Below are 16,451 nucleotides of genomic sequence, written 5' to 3' on the forward strand. Positions count from 1 at the left end.
GAGCTGCTGGCGCCAGATGTCTTCATATTTGTAAGAACACATGCTTGGATGTAGGTCGGATATAACAAAACACTGTACTGGAGCCTATAGTAAAGACGTGACCACCACTCTGTTCAGGAAGCCCCATTGGACTTTCCAGCCCACAAGGTGAAAATAATCCAGGAATGGCTGGAGCACAATGTGCCTGACTTCATATCCTCTGATAATTGGCCCTCTGGTAGCGCTGACCCTAATCCCCTGGATTACAAATTGTGGGTAGTGCTTAAGGTTATCGCCTGCAAGAAGAACCACCCACAGTTGACAGTTTGAAGCGCTCTTTACTGGTTGTAGTTGCGACATTTCATCAGTAGACGGTGCGTACTGCAATAGAAAAAGTAGGCCTCCGGATTCCGAGCCTGTGTGCGTGCTAACGGCAGATATTTTGAATATGATTTGTGCAGACTGTTGTCAGTCTATATATACTTCACATTCTATATGCATATTAAATTACCTGTTACCATATTGCTCCTTTCCACTTTTTCCTTTGTAACAGCACTTATTCCCATGCTAGGAACATATATCTCGGGAACGGGTTGAGATATCAAGTTGTTGTAAAGATATTATGATCTTTACGTTTATTATAAACCATTATGTGATTGGATATACAGAAAGTCAATCTGCGTATATGTGTCCAATTTTATACCCGTACCCTTGACCACAGAAGCGACCGAACCAAGTGGTTAAACGCGTGTGCTATACCTGGAGGTCCATTCTATCGTCTGCCAAGCGAAACTGTGTATCGTATGCATCATGGCTCCAAATGTGAACCGTTTTTGGAAGGGCTACGTAATTTGACTTTTCCACGCCAAATATTCGGTTTCTAAAATTCAAAAGCAGTGCAAAGAAAATGGTTGTGCATTGGGTTCGACGACTATCAAGAACATAATCAAGCAGTATAAAAAAGAAGACATACCAGGTAAGCATTCACCCACTAAGGGGTCGAGGAAGCGAGCGTGTACCACAGTGACTCCACAAGTAGCTCAGAAGTTGCGGCGAATGGCCTTACAAGGAAATCCTCCTCCGCAACGTGTGATGGCAGCTCGACTCCACATACCACAGTCAACTGTTAACCGCGCCCTGAGCGGGAAATTAAACTTCCGGAGGGTCTTTAAAAGTCATGGACATTACCTAAGTGCGGCCAATCGCCGTGAGAGAAAGACCAACAGCAGGCGCCTCTATGAACGCCATCTATCTAGGGAAAAGTGGAAGTTTGTGGCCACACTAGATGAAGCATGGGTGTGTCTTATCAGACTGTGGCAAAATTCGCTCGATAACACACTTCGCGAGATGCAAAAAGCCGTCCTGCGTTCATCCGTCATTGCAAAGCAACTTGCTCGAAAGGATTTATGGTTGTCGCCGGTTACTCTTATCAGGACAAATTAACAATTCGTCAGGTCCCTAAAAGCTGTAAAATCAACTCTGCATTCTTTCAGCAACATATACTGACCCCAATTTATACAGAAGATCTGCCTCGTTTGTATGGGCATACCATAAAGCAAGTGTCTGTGCATATGGATAAGGCCTCCTCACATATATCTCGTTCTACCCAGAACTTTCTGAAGCAGATCGGAGACAGACACCGGTATTCGTGCTATTCCATTTCATGATATACCAGTGAAATCACCAGATGACAGTCCCATGGATTTCTGCGGGTTTGGTCTACTGAAAAGGGCACTTTCTTTCTCGTCGTGTCGCTACTCTCGGGGGCCTGTGGAAAGCCTGCCGGGAGGAATGGGAAAAGATTCCACTTCCTGTACTTCGTCGTAGTCTTCTACAGTGGAAGTTACGGTGCAGGGCTATTGCTAGAACACATGGCCATCACATTGAGGCCAACCGATGGTGGTCCCATGGATTTTCATAAGGTTAGTGCTATTTCAAAATTGGACACATATACGCGGATCGACCTTCTGTAATACTTACCTAAGCGTTTTTGGAAATAATGTAAAAAAAAAAAAATTTCAATCCCAAGTAACTTTATTCCTACTTGTTGAGTTGGCAATACTGTTAATCGCGTAATATTGTGGAGTATGTCAAATCATGTCCCGCAGTCGATAATTTGCGTGTTCCAAAATTTCATCGAACTTTCTTTTTTATGTATTTAGAAGTTACATAAAATTAACTGTAGTCAAGAGCGTTTTAATATAAGATGTCCACTTTGTATATTCGAAGGACTAATCCTAGAACTCTGTAAATCCCAAATGAGTAGCATCCTACCAGTAAGTAATGAAGATGATAAGACAGTGAGTGCACACCCAGACATTGATGTTATATATATGTGTGTGTTAATTTGCCGATTTGTTTTATTTATTTATTATTAATAATAATAATATCATTTTTGATATATTTAGTTTCAGAATGGCGAATATGTTTCCAGATTGTGTTGGTGAAGTGGACGTTGTCTCGGATGCGGAAAATATTAAGAAGTTGTTAAAAATCCCCTACAGTAGAGGTCCTGTAAGTATTGGTAAACTTTTTTTCCTTTTTAGTTTATACAACAGTACTAGTTTGCTTATCGTGTATTTGTACTGAGTAAAGTAGCTTTAGGATAGATTTAACTTTTCAGTAATAGAGCCACATGTGTATGTAATTCTTTCCTATTGAATATTGACTTCTATTAAAAATACATGAAGGGTTATTGTGATTATGGAGCATTATGTGGATTAACTTTTCTTATGTATTGAAATGGGGTGCTTAGAAGATAATCTCTCACCGGGATCAATTATAAAAGCTGGCCATCTTCTTTGAAATAAGTTTCTAAGTTACATTATATTTTACAGGCTTTTTCAAAAAGAATTCAACTATAGAGAATGGTTAAAGAAAAGATCCTAATAACTCTCAAAATAGACCTCTATAGATTCCATAGGCCGAATACATTGTTGTTTTCATTGATGGAAGTAGGCTTGAAATACCTATTGAACAATATATCATTTGAAGAGGTATCATTGCCCCCTTCTCTTGCAGCTCACAGACGCCTTTGTTTTTAAGATTTTACTTTAGGTCATATTTTGTCACTTTTTACAGCATAAATGCATGCATGTTTTCAAAGCTTGTAGGTAATAGAAATCGGAACCCTGCTTACAAGACTTTCATGAATAATCGAACACAGAACTACAATCGCTTTAACCATTCAACTAACCAAGACCTCCACTAATAAATGTCGTGTCTGAGTGTGTTGTTCAAAGGTACAGTAGATTCTAGGCCATTTACCTAACACTAAGGCGGACCAGTAGGTTAGTAGAATAGGTGTAAGACTGTCAGTTTCTCACTGTAATTCAAAGAGGTATATAGAAGAGTATATTAGAGAGAAATAAGGGATTAGAATTTAAAATACTACACATATGTACACATAATACATACACAAGGACTGCCTTTCTTCAACAGGCATCCATTTGCTTACACAATTAAAATACTTGTGATGTAAACCTCTGTCACAAGAATATTGTTGAGAGAAGTTGAATAAATATTAACGAGGCCTTTAATTTCTTAGTACTATTGCTGGATTATTTAAGAAGAAATTGGTAATTTAAGACAAAAGTTAGAGATGAACTCTCTACATACGAGAAAACGACTAAAATTTAATGCATAATTTGGAGAGAAATCTGTTGATATTTTGCCAAGAAAGTTTATTCCCTCCTTTTTAAATGTTACAACATATATGGCACTTGGAGATTTGTGTGTGTAAATTTCTTATTCGCTTAAGGAGTAATTCTTTTCAGGTGAGTATGGTGGTGCACAGAGTGGAGAAAACGTTGTTGATTGATGAGTTTGACATCCACAAGTATTTGTTACGTACTGCAGAGACTGAATGGCAATGGTTGAAGACGTTCTTTTATGAACACGTGAGGAATTCTGTGAGTGATAAGGTAAGAGCTCAGGGTCATTTCTCATAAGTTATGCTTGTTACATCAGGTGTTGAAAATCTATCAAATCTTGAGGATTGTAATGGTCAGTTATACGATATTATAGAGAAAAAATGTGTTTGTTCGTGGTAATATTTATAAGCATTTAATGGACTACCATTTTAAAGTCACTTCTGGATAGATACAGGAAATTTTGAGTAGACATTCCTCGAGCTAGGTCATTTAAGTAAAGGTGTTTGTAATCATATGTCCTGCGTGTGGAATAAAACCTTATTATTTCAGAAAAGTAAGACTGATTAAAGGTGGAAAGTAAGTAGGAAGGGTAAATGAATAAAGATTTCAAAGAGAAATCAGGTATTACTTGACTGCTAATCATGACTTCTTGATGAGTTTGAAGCGCAAGGACTTGGTCTCGGAGAACTATGTCATCCATAGGGCTACGGTGGGTCGAATGGCTTACCTGCCTGGACAGGTAGAATGGAGTTCTCTGGAACACCCTCATTAACGTACCCGTAGCTGGCCTCATTCTCAATGGACTTCTGGGAATGGGGCTTCGACATGGCTCTTAGCCTGGGTTCCTTCTTTTCTACATCCATATGTTCGGTCTTCTTCCATCTTTAGTAGTTGCCTCCGTCTCTCAAACCAGCACTGTGTGTCAGAAAATCTCAATCTTCTCATTTAAACCAGACATCTTGAGCTATTTAAGTTATCAGGAAGACAAATCAAAATGCAGGTAGAAATGATTTACATAATTATGTATTAATAAGGGGATTACAGTTACATGATTTTAGAATTTACGTATGTATATGATTACAAAATAGTTACTGTACATTCTTCATAAGTGAACCAGGAAGAAGGCAAGCTTCTGTTTATGGTTATATTCATGGATTTTTTAAAATACATATTATAAGATTGCGGGTTAGAATTTTGTTGTGACACCTTTTTGTTTTAGAGAATACGGATATATAATTCACTTGTATCAATTCAGTACAACAAAACCGTTGGACGTGCAGGTATGAAACTTGGTAAATAAGAGTTTTTGATCTACAGAATACGAATATATTATTCTTTTGCACACACATTGGATGTTTGATCTCAAAGGGATAGGAAAGGTTGGTAAAATTCTATATAGTGTAAATAGAAGAAGGGGAAACTTCTTTTAATTAGTGGATTACAAGCAAGAAGTTTGAAAAATCTATTCAAGGAGTTGGAGAGAGAGATTGAATGATTGATTTACAATATTATATGTTTCTTAACAGTGGACATAATGGCACGTAGTTTGGTTCGTGAAGGATTGTGTTCAGTGAATACAAATTTGTCGTTCACTTGCATTAATGAAGAACACAATAAGGGAAAGAGCGCAAGCGTTGTTCACTGTAATACAGGAACTATATATAGGGTGTTTGTGAAAAATTGGTGGGGTTTCGTAAGGGAAAGTAACTATTTACGATTTTACGTGGTGTAACAATTTTTGTCATTCATGAATTCATATGAAGAAAGCAAAGGAAAGGATGTAGGGGAAGAATGGGTCAGATAATATTGCGTATGGCAACATGTGAAAGTGGTATATATACAAGAAATTCATGAAGAAATGGAGTTTCGTTACTGAGTACAGTAGCAGTTTACTGTACACTGTTGTATTTCCCGGTTGGAGAACAACATATTATATGTTGTGAACGTATTCTCACAGAACGTAAACAGAAACTGATTAGAATTTTTGTGTTAACAGGAGAAAGGATTGCTTCAGAAGAATAAGAGCCGGAATGTTCTGCAGCAGAAGAGTCTCATTTCAAAGTTTCTTTACCATAGTTTGGCTATGGAAGAGACAGAGAACAGTAGAGAAGAGGCTTCCAATGCTGATAACGAAAGAGAACAGCCAGTTGCTGTACCGAATGTAAGCATGGTATTTGCATTTCTTCTTTCTCATTCCTCTGTTTTATTATTATTATTATTATTATTATTATTATTATTATTATTATTATTATTATTATTATTATTATTATTATTATTATTAGTATAGCTTGCACCCAATCCAGTCTTTATGTTTTTAGAATTTGATTGTACACGATATTTCGGCCAATTCTGTGGCCATAATCTCGTGCTGTGTTGTATGTAAACCAGAATATTACTAATGATGCGTGTTCTTATTGTTTAGCTCCTTGTCCTGTAAAAGCAAAATAGCCCCAAATATTCCGAAAAAAACCCTCGCTTGTATCAATTCTACATCTTCCGATTTATTTATCTATCTAACCACTGTCTTAAGAATTATGACTTTTACAGGTGGGCTGTATTTGTAATAAGTCGACATTATTATTATTTTAAGAGTATTAATTTATGTATGTTTGTATTAATTTGTAACTTACCTTTTTATAATCATGAAACCCAGTCTGATGATTATAAGAGGGCGAGTTACGCGAAATAAAAGAGTAAATTTATAAATTGCTACATTAGCCCTAGTAAGAGTAATTAAAAATTGTTATGGTACTTGAAAGTTTCCTTTTCTTACGTTTTTTGACGGATTTTATTACTTTAAAATTTTTACATGATAATCAGCATACCATAAGGAAACTTGTTTCAGAGATATATGGGAATGTGATTTGGTTTCAAGTCGTTTTCCTAAGACAGATCAGCAGTTTACTTCCCTACAGCATTTCCTAGTGATGACAGTTGATGTGCTATTTTTTAAGGAACTTCTCTGTAGCCCAAGAGAGAATGCTAGGTTCCGATGTACATTTTGGCAAGTTAGAAGCATTACATCTCGGTGAGATTGATTCAGATTCCACTTAAGTAATATATCTTGTTCTTTATAACCTTGATATTATCTAAGGGTATAAAACATTTTTTATATATTCCTTAAAGTACTACACAGTAGTAATAGTTGAAAATATAGGTTCGATATAATATTAATTAGCTTTTATTGGTTCATTAATTATAATCTATATGAAAATTGAATAACCTATATGTTACGCCAGGTATATCAAAAGTCTGGGGCCATAGGCCAATCCCATTATGAGTAAAAATACGAGAAAATGGAAAGAGAGGAAAATTGTGGAAATGAGTGGTTTTCAAACTGTGATGAATTTTCTTTCAGTCGCACTATTTGTTTGGGCTTCACACTGATAAGCAGGGCCCGGATCTTGTTGACCTAAAATTTTCTAAAAAGTGACCTATAAAATGACACTAAAATTCCTGTAAAATGACCCTAAAATTCACAAAAATTGACCTTAAAATTTACGTTATTTTAAAACGTTTATTTCGTTAAACATTGTCATTTTTTGAATATCTATTGGATTTTAATTATCACTTCTCACTCATTCTCAAAAATTTTGTTTCAGTTAATTGCAGTCTATTGATCAGGCCATTGTACGGCATTTTACGTATTGAAAGCGTCAATTCACTCCCGAATTGAAACTAGGAGCACACTTAAAGAATAGAAGTTCGCAAGTGTAGACTGAATACATGAGAATAATAGATTTAAAAAAAACTGTTTAACATCTCTGTAAGTCTTCTAATCCACTGTTAGTTATTCTCGTGATCACATCCTTTGTAGTCAATAATCCAAAGCCATCTGCTTGGACACCTACCAATCCTTACCCCTAATCAACCAGCTACAGCTTAGTGTTCATTAGCTTTTTAGAAATGCAGTTTTCCACCCCAATAGTCAGGAAGCAGGAAAAGATATAACTTTGTATTTTTCAAATCCGTAAACAGTGTTCAGTTTAAGAGTTTCTTATGTAGAAGAAGAAAGATTAAAAAGACCATAAATGACCTGAAAGTTACCTTAAAATATTAAAAAATGACCTGAAACTTCAAAAAGGCAAAAAGTGACCAAAAGTTGACCCTAAAACAATACACTTTTAGAACCTTGAGTTGATGGATAACGTTTTTATTTGAAGTTGCCTTATCCTATGCGTAAGAGAAAAAAGTTGACTTGTCAACAATATCCGGGCCCTGCTGATAAGGCACTGTATGTTTAGAAAACAACATTGCCAATTCAGCAGGCTTTTCTCTTGAGCCCTTACCATATAACAACTGAGCATTGTTGGAAAACGGATTCGAAGTATTTTTAGGTTCTCCCATATAACAATGTGCATGTTTCCCTTGTCATTTTTGCGTTACCCTTACATTCCGTTCGAACATTTTCGATTGAAAAGTACCTATTTCCAACAACTTTCCTTCTTCCCCCCCCCCCTTTTTTTTTGTCCTTTACTCATGATTGAGTTGACCTGTGGCCTCTTACTTGTGATACACTCTGTATATAATTCTGTATTTTTGTTTGTAGTGTTATCACACATGCTTATAAAAGTGGCACTATCGTAAGCTTTCTCTAAACGCTTCATTAAATAAGAAGGGAAAGAAGTAGAAAGAAAATAAATGAAAACCAGTTGAGAATGCTTCAAGAGCATTGCCAGAACGAACTTAAAAAGAAGGGAGAGATGGAGCTTGAAGGATAACTGTGATTGTTCCTACATGTAAAAGTAAATCTTTTTATCAGCACCTTCAATTTCGCGAAATATTCTCTCTCTATGACTTACAGTTCCCGAAATATTGCTCCTTAAATCTCCGAAATTCAAACTTTTTTGGCCAATACCTGGGGAGCCGTGGCCAATTGATCAGTAGCCAGGTGATCAGTGGCTACCGGTTAATATTTGGTACCGAATGTTCAAACATCAACGCCAATATGATATCTCTGTGACTTACGGTTCCTTAAATCTCCCGAAATTGGAAATATTTTTGGCCAGTATCACGGGAACGGTAAGTCATGGAGAGGTGATATTGGTGTTAATCAATACCTAAGAGGATTGTAAACATTTTGGTACCGTTATTAATTGGTGGCCACTGGCCAAACCAGTGGTCACTGGTTATTATTTGGTACCAAAATATTTACCATCCTCTTAGATATTGAACAACACCAATATCATCTCTCTATGGTTCCCGAGATATAGCTTCTTAAATCTCTGGAAATCGGCCATTTTTTTGGCCAATATCTCGGGAACAGTAAGAGTGACGCGAAAAATTTAATCACTTTCTGAGAGTTTTAGATGCTCTATCGAATGCAGGGTTCAAAATTGAAAAACTCGCAAAAAACAGACACACAGACATAGAGAACTTAAGTTCGTTGACTAGAAAATACAAAAAAGAAGATAAAATGAAATCTTTAAGTTTTACGTCCCACGGTTATGCCAACTAGGCTAAAGGAGACGGTAATTTGAGAAATGAAAGAAATGGTGGAATTAAGAAAGTGGAAGGAAACGGGAGAACTCCGAGAAAACCCACGCACACGGTGTTTGTCCACAACAGTTCATTTGGCGTGAGCTGGGATCGAACCAAGGACCTCGTGCATCAGAGGTGAACGCTCTACCACTGAGCCACCGCGGCCCCACAAAAAAGGTAATAAATTCAAAAGATACTCCTCTTGCTCATTTGTATTCTGTAGTTAAGTTGAAGAAAACATGTTAAACGTCTAACTTTCACTGACAGCTGTTAATATTGTCAATACAGATAAGAAAAGGTTTTAGTGGAAATAAGATATGTTGAAATTCACTAAACGTTTCCTTGCCTATGTCTTGACAGTATTAACAAGTGTCAATGAAAATTCGATACGTAACAATTTTTTTTTTTTTGAATGTAACTTTAAAAAAAAAAAGAAAGAAAAAGAAGGGGAAAGAGGGGAAGAAGAAACTATCTGAGAGAGATTTTTTTGTCCAACCTCCCCCCGAAAAGAAACGAGAGAGAGAGAGAGAGAGAAAGAATAAAGAGGATTTTTTTTTGCTTTTTTTAGAGAGAGAGAGTTTTTTGTTGTTTTTTTTCCAGGATACATTGAGCAAGGTGGGTATCTTTTGAGTTTATTGATAAGATTGCTCTTTAAGCGGTTCACATTATAACAGGAAGGTCTTATTTCTCAGCTATTTCTCTGTTTGTTACTTTTTTTTCTGTTTTCTACCGGATGAAACGTTAGTGTGTAGTTTGATAATGTTTCCTTATATCTATTTTCTTATATCTAATGTGCTCAAAAGCATAATTGGCCTCTTGATGAGATTGTGAAACTTAATATGGCTGTTTCCAACGTGTGGGTGCATGTTGAGAAGAGATAAATATGTTTTGGTGTCTGTCCACAACTATTTGCCTTGTTTTACACTTAAATTATTATTTCAGGCTCCAGCGTTACCAGAACCAACCTTAGATGAAGAGTTGCCGGATCCGACATGTAAACACAAATTTGCACGTAATGTTGTATGGACATTTGAAGATATTCAGATGCTTATTGGAACTGATATGCCCATTTTTGGTGGTGGAACCCATCCCTGTGTCAGCTTAAGATTGAGGTATTTAATTTCTTGTTTATCATAATCTACTCCAGCGTATGAAACTTTATGGAGCGGTAAAAATAGTAGATTTTAAGCTAATACATCATGTATGTGTATAGAGGCTGTTTCCCGTATATATGACCAAATTGAACTTGTATAACGATAGTCCCTGACGCCAGATGCGGTTAGGCTCAATGTATCTCCCTAGGTTTCTAAGATGGTCTAGTAATGTAGCTTTCATTGCAAAGCTTACGTTGGAGAAATATGAGGGAATATGTTCCATTCCTCTTTCACAGCTTTGGAGAATCTATTCACAGTTGTCACACATTTCTTGCCCGAAATCCTTTTAGGCAATCCAGAAATACAAAAGTCTATTGGATTTGAGTCTAGGGACTAAACAAGTATCTTGTTGAAAAATATGGCCTGTATTCCAGTAGCCTGCCTCATATTGTGCTAGAATGCGAGGTACAATCTTGAGATGTGTGATGAAGCTTTGTCTTGATGGATGCAGACTATGTTGTTCTCGTTTCCGTACGTTTTTGGTAGCTCTTGTTCGTAGATCGGTCTCAGTATTTCCTCTTAATAATACAGCAGGTTGATTTTGCAGTTCTTTACCCTGCGAGTCTTCAAGTTGCCTCGGTAACAGCTGCCAAAAGCCATGAATTATTTCGGGAAAGCCTCTTTCCATTCTTGGACCCACTTCTTGAAGCGCTTCGCGCCTGTGTTTCTTTACATTATGGCTCTTGGTTTGCCGCAGTCAGAAAGGTACGCTCACGCCTCATCCAATGCAGCGGCGTACCTTTCCAGATGGTTTGCCAGATGCCGATCCTAACTTCCTAGCGTTACACTTTCATTCTCGTAGGTGAGCACATTGGCAGGATAATGACTGTTAGCCTTGAACACAGTTTTAAGATTGTCATTGGCACAAGGTCTGACTGACAGTTTCCATAGCCATACTTAGACTATTCGACATCTGCCTTCGGTTCGGGGATCCTCTTGCATGACTATTCTGCGAAGTTTCGTCTGCATGTTGGTGGTGGCTTGTGTGCATGGTTATATTCTCTCGCCCCTTTGTTGTATAGTGTTTTCAAAACTAGAAACAAATTGGCGTTTGGAGAAGTACGTGGTACGCTGTTGTCACTTCGTGAGCATCCCGGTGAGTCATCAGCTGGAACTGTCCTATGAGTCTTAACGGAAAGGAAAATCTCTAAATATTGGTTTGTTTGGATCGATGAAAGGGTATGTTTGTCGTCTAGTTTGTGCATGTTGGGAAGGGGGCTGTTTTTTAATCACTTCCACGCATAAAGAAACGAAGACTGAAAAAGCTTCTTTCCTTCTGGAAACACGTGTTTACTAGCGGCAACATTGGAATGTTAAGGTCTGTTGCCAGGGAAACGCTCCACCCACTGTTGCTATAAAGACTTTATGAATCGACCCTCGCTGAGTGACCGCAATAACGTGTGACGTAGAGTCCCTTCTTCAAAACAAATCTGCACGTGTTTTTGAGCTGTCAATTTGTTTCTAGTTTTGAAAGCACTTTAGAACCAAACACTGGGGCCGCGGATTTCTTATATTTGTCAATGGCATTCTTGATTAGAGTCAAGCTAGTGTCCGATACTTTCGTCTTACACTACTTCCTGATCACTGAAATGCTAAGCTTATGAGACGCAAAGAACTACAACATAAGCCTCCCAAAAGCAACTTAGTTTTAGCGGCATTTTTCTGCCAGCAAGAAAATACAAACACTTGGAAAAGTTAACAACGTATTCCTCTCGACAGCATCTCAAGTTGGGCAGGATTTTCGTTGCGATGAGAAAGCACTCTCTTTCTCAGCTGTCAGCTTACACTACACTGACGGACGCACCGGGGGAACCAAGGTGGAGCGAGTTCATTCTGCGCGCAGTGGTAAGGAATCGGTCAGACATAAGGCGGAAGAGCCTTATGTACTAAGCCATTGTACTGAGTATAAGTTATGCCATAGGCATGTTTTTAAAATAACTAAAGCTAAGCACAAAATTAAATTGTTTGAGAACATAGCTTTTTCCAGGTACTTCAAAATAGAATGGTAAGATTGTCTTGAGTTGTTGATACAGTTGAGAAATACATAATGAATATGCTATAGCGTCATAATTCTTTACTCAAGCAAATATTCTGTTACTTGGAAAATCTATAAATATTACTTATAATCTTAACACAATTTTAAACTACAATCATTAGGAAACTAGAGCGTAGTGCGGAGACATATCATTCGTAACCTCTTTGTATGCCTGTAAACATGTCACAATTAGATCCAGACGCCTGTAAATTAGGCCGCCATCCAACTATATGCGAAAATAATACACATTTCCTTTGGAAACGGTCGTGGTCACTACTTCTACGATGTAACGGAAGTAAAGCCATAAGTTCGTCATTAACTCTCAGGTGATATTTTATGGAGGACGTGGACTTACGTCACCCAGTCTCCAACTTTCTAGATGTAAATAAATATTACTATATAGAATTCTCATGATATTCCTAAATAATAATTCAGAATAAATCCTACTTAAGGCTTGAAAAAGAAACACTAGTTACTGTCGATTGTTGTCCTTACGTTAATACAAAAAACAATAAAAAATATATAATAGACTATATAGAAGTAATCGTTTTTTCCACATCTCCAACATGATAGAATAATAACAAAATATAGTGCTAGAACGAAAATAAATAAAATAAGAACCATAATAAAAATGGAAACGAATGTTTGTTCAATACATCCACAGTGATAATATAATGACGTAACTGTGAAAGTGTTGATTGGATGTTTCGATTAAACTGATTTGTTACAACCGTATCGAATCACTGATTTGTTACAACCGTATCGAATCATTACATTTTCGTTCTATCTTGAAATGACTGGTAATTTCCTTTCACTTCTATTATAGATTTTATTTGTGTACGCGTATCGAGACAAGAACCATAATCACTGGCGTATGCAAAATTTTCTCGGAAGGGCTTGAGTGTTTTACTGGAAAAAATCAAACATTAACATTTATTTATGTCCACTTGGGGGAAGTATTCAAGTTTCCCGAGTTCCTCTCTCAAATAACGCGCTTGACAACAATTATAGTGTTTTTGAGTTAATGTCCCACGATTTTACTTCCAGGTTAAGTAAGACTGTGATGATGATAGTAATGAAGAAAGTATAGGAAACGGGAGAAAACCCACGCACATAATGTTTGTTCACCACAAAGACCACTTTTCAAGAGCTGGGATCGTACCAGAGATTCCACTCACCAGAAATGAGCTAGTGGTATTTCCATTTTATGTTACAAGAAATACTGATTGCGGTCATTTTCCAAAGCAAGTTTTTCACCTACTTCTTCACTTACACATAAATAGTGACTACTTTATAAGCGTCCGAATCAGAATTTGATACTATCCAGATGCATATGGAGAAGTTGCACAACTTATATTCTTGCATATCGTAATTTTGTGCCTCTCTTTGTTATGAAAGCTTCATCGTGATTATAGGTTGGTGTTCCAGGTACATTCATTATTAATGTCCTTATTTATACAAAATAGATCAGTGTCTTTGCTTAAACGAACCAGTATAAGCTGTGTGCTAGTTTTGTAGTAATACCTCTGTCTCACTCTTTTCTTTCTAGGGATATGACAAAACCAATCAGTGTACTCACAGGAATTGATTATTGGTTGGATAATCTAATGTGTAATGTTCCGGAGTTAGTAATGTGTTATCACTTGGATGGAATAGTCCAAAAGTATGAACTTATCAAAACGGAAGATCTGCCACAGATGGAGGACTCGAAGTTTTCCCCGAAAGTCATTCGCGATGTTGCTCAGAATATTTTATCCTTTTTAAAATCGAATGCAACGAAAGCGGGGCATACGTATTGGCTTTTTAAAGGTATGTTAATGATATAACAATGATGATAAAAAGTTGCTAATTGCTTCCATTTCTGCTACATGAGACAGACTAGTTGTTGAAGTTCCATCACATTTATCAATGTACTTTTAGTTTTTGCATGCTCCTGTCAAAGCTCTTAATGTATTTTAATCTTTTTGAGATTTCAAAACCTTCTTGCTTTTGTCCTGATGATGAGAATAGATATGCACTTGAAGTATATAAACTGAAGGTCCATGTCCAAAATTATTGTCGCATGTCTATAAATATGTTGTTATAGGAATATAATTTGATAACGAAATCGCCCGGTATTTCTTACAATGTTAGTATGTGTATAATCGGAAAAGACATATATGTGGCAAATTTCATGTCAAAAGAGCAGTAAATAAGAAGAATAAAACGAAAATAAAAAAAATTCTTGTCCATTTAGCAACATTTTCTTTTACTCATTCTAATTTTCGTATTTATAGTTATTTTCCTATGAAATTTACCACAAGTATACCTTTCCCGATTATACACCTAGTATCAGTATTAAAAGTACCCTGCAAAATCATTATCAAATTATATTCTTACAAGTAAACAGTTATAGATATGCGACAATCATTTTGGACATGAGTGTATATTTGTTGTGATTGCAAAGTAGCAGAAGTATGAGAATTCGAATTTTCCTTTTATGTTTTATTAACTAAAGGTTGGAATGACTTACACTGTGAAGGTTTAATTTACATGATAATCTATACACCCGCCAACTGCACTGTGGATTCAAACCCCCTACCACATTTACGTAGTCCACGTTAATAGTGGTTCCTTCCTTCAGAATCTTGGTGTTAAGTGAGGACGTCTCCCACTGGAGATGTTTACTACGATGCTAACCCGAATAGGATTCGAATCCACTTTAAGCAGTAGGTTCAGTTGTATGCAGCCTCAATCTTTAAATGAACATTGAGCTTCACTCACTGTATATAGAAAACTTAAGGATAAATATATTGTGTACTAAAATTAATGAGCCTGCGAGAAAATATTTTGTAATTGACAGTATTTACATTGCACGGTATTAAAGTTATAAACATAAAGAGATTGATAATTTATTATTAGGAAAGTAATGTGATACTAAATGAATACATTAATTAAACACACAAAATTATTCATTTCATGTGTTTAATTTCGAAACTTGCTGATGATAATTTCGACGGCTAGCGCCCTGCTATCTTCAATATATTTAGAAGGCATGGAAGAACGTTTAACCTTTTCAAGTGGGTAGTTTTGTACGTCGTATAAGTAATTTTATGTATTTATTTATTTTTTATTTTGTGTTTTCTTTAGGTAAAGGTGACGATGTTGTTAAGCTGTATGATCTAACTTCGCTTTGTACCGATTTCATGGATGACAAAGAACAGAATCCATTTACTGTACCTGTTGCAATGCTGTTATATAGGTACGTAATTGTTGTTAGATAAAGCTTTTACAATTTTGACTAATAAGGAAAGTGTACAGAAAATTTCCCATATTCATTCTCATAGATAAACTGAGTACTGTTACTGGATATAATAAGAAATAGTTCTTCAATTGCTAGATTGCAGAAAGATTCATATGTCCAGTAAACTATTCGGAATGCAGTGATTTTATTGCAACATCACCTATTATTATATCATTGCTTACAGAATATGATCTTGCAATAAAACCATTTCTTAGCGTATAGGATAGTCATGCATTTTACTTCTTCGTATGTTTTACTCATTGCAGTCACAGTTGCACTCATAGCAGTATTGTGCGCGCAGTTTTGGTGCTAATCATTAACATATATACACATGTGTGCATTTTGAAGGTCTTGGTTATTTGGATTGGAGTGTATTTGAGACGTACAGTTTAAGGTGGAATGCTTAAACCTTATTGCATTCAAATTTCAAGGTTCTTTCACCATGAATCGAAGCGGTATCCGGTGCTTCAAAGACACTTTGGAGGGCTTTGAAGGTAGTCTTCCTAAGACTAAGTAGGGTAATGTAACTGCAAAGGTTGATCGATTATTATTATAATATTATTTTTAATGTAATCGGAAGAAGTCAAGGAAGTACCTGAAAATTGATGTAAACTATAGTCCTTCTTTATGTATTTTAGGCGATCCAATTATCCTATATCTCCAGTTCAGTTATGTAGTCCTGGTTGTTCGAAAAACTAAGACGACCAAATTTTTGTAATGCTTCACAATGTTATATGAGGGACAGATCCTTATACGGTAAACTGTGAATATCATTGTTTAGCGGATTTGTGTTGAAAGTGCAAGAATTTTTTTATGCATCGAGCCGCCTCTTAGCTCATTATGCCGCTTCATCCACATCTGTTCCA

At 36.4% G+C, this 16,451-nt stretch overlaps 1 protein-coding gene across 4 annotated transcripts in view; it reads left to right on the top strand.

Annotated features, from left to right (window-relative positions):
• The window catches only part of LOC145688892 (erythroid differentiation-related factor 1), a 64,097-nt gene that overhangs the window by 16,636 nt on the left and 31,010 nt on the right, over positions 1 to 16,451 (top strand). For 3 of the 4 annotated variants that reach the window (XR_014132015.1, XM_081763058.1, XM_081763074.1), the window contains exons 3-8: positions 2,388 to 2,493; positions 3,756 to 3,902; positions 5,629 to 5,802; positions 10,056 to 10,225; positions 13,852 to 14,111; positions 15,432 to 15,543. Coding sequence is in view for 3 of the 4 variants with exons in the window: in XM_081763058.1 (XP_081619184.1) it covers positions 2,388 to 2,493; positions 3,756 to 3,902; positions 5,629 to 5,802; positions 10,056 to 10,225; positions 13,852 to 14,111; positions 15,432 to 15,543 (969 nt within the window). In the remaining variant the exon portion in view is untranslated. The remainder of the gene's footprint in view (positions 1 to 2,387; positions 2,494 to 3,755; positions 3,903 to 5,628; positions 5,803 to 10,055; positions 10,226 to 13,851; positions 14,112 to 15,431; positions 15,544 to 16,451) is intronic. The other variant, XM_081763066.1, reaches the window with a different exon arrangement.

The sequence above is a fragment of the Thermobia domestica genome, chromosome 1 (assembly GCF_964235325.1).
Source record: "Thermobia domestica chromosome 1, izTheDome1.hap1.1, whole genome shotgun sequence".
Taxonomy (NCBI): domain Eukaryota; kingdom Metazoa; phylum Arthropoda; class Insecta; order Zygentoma; family Lepismatidae; genus Thermobia; species Thermobia domestica.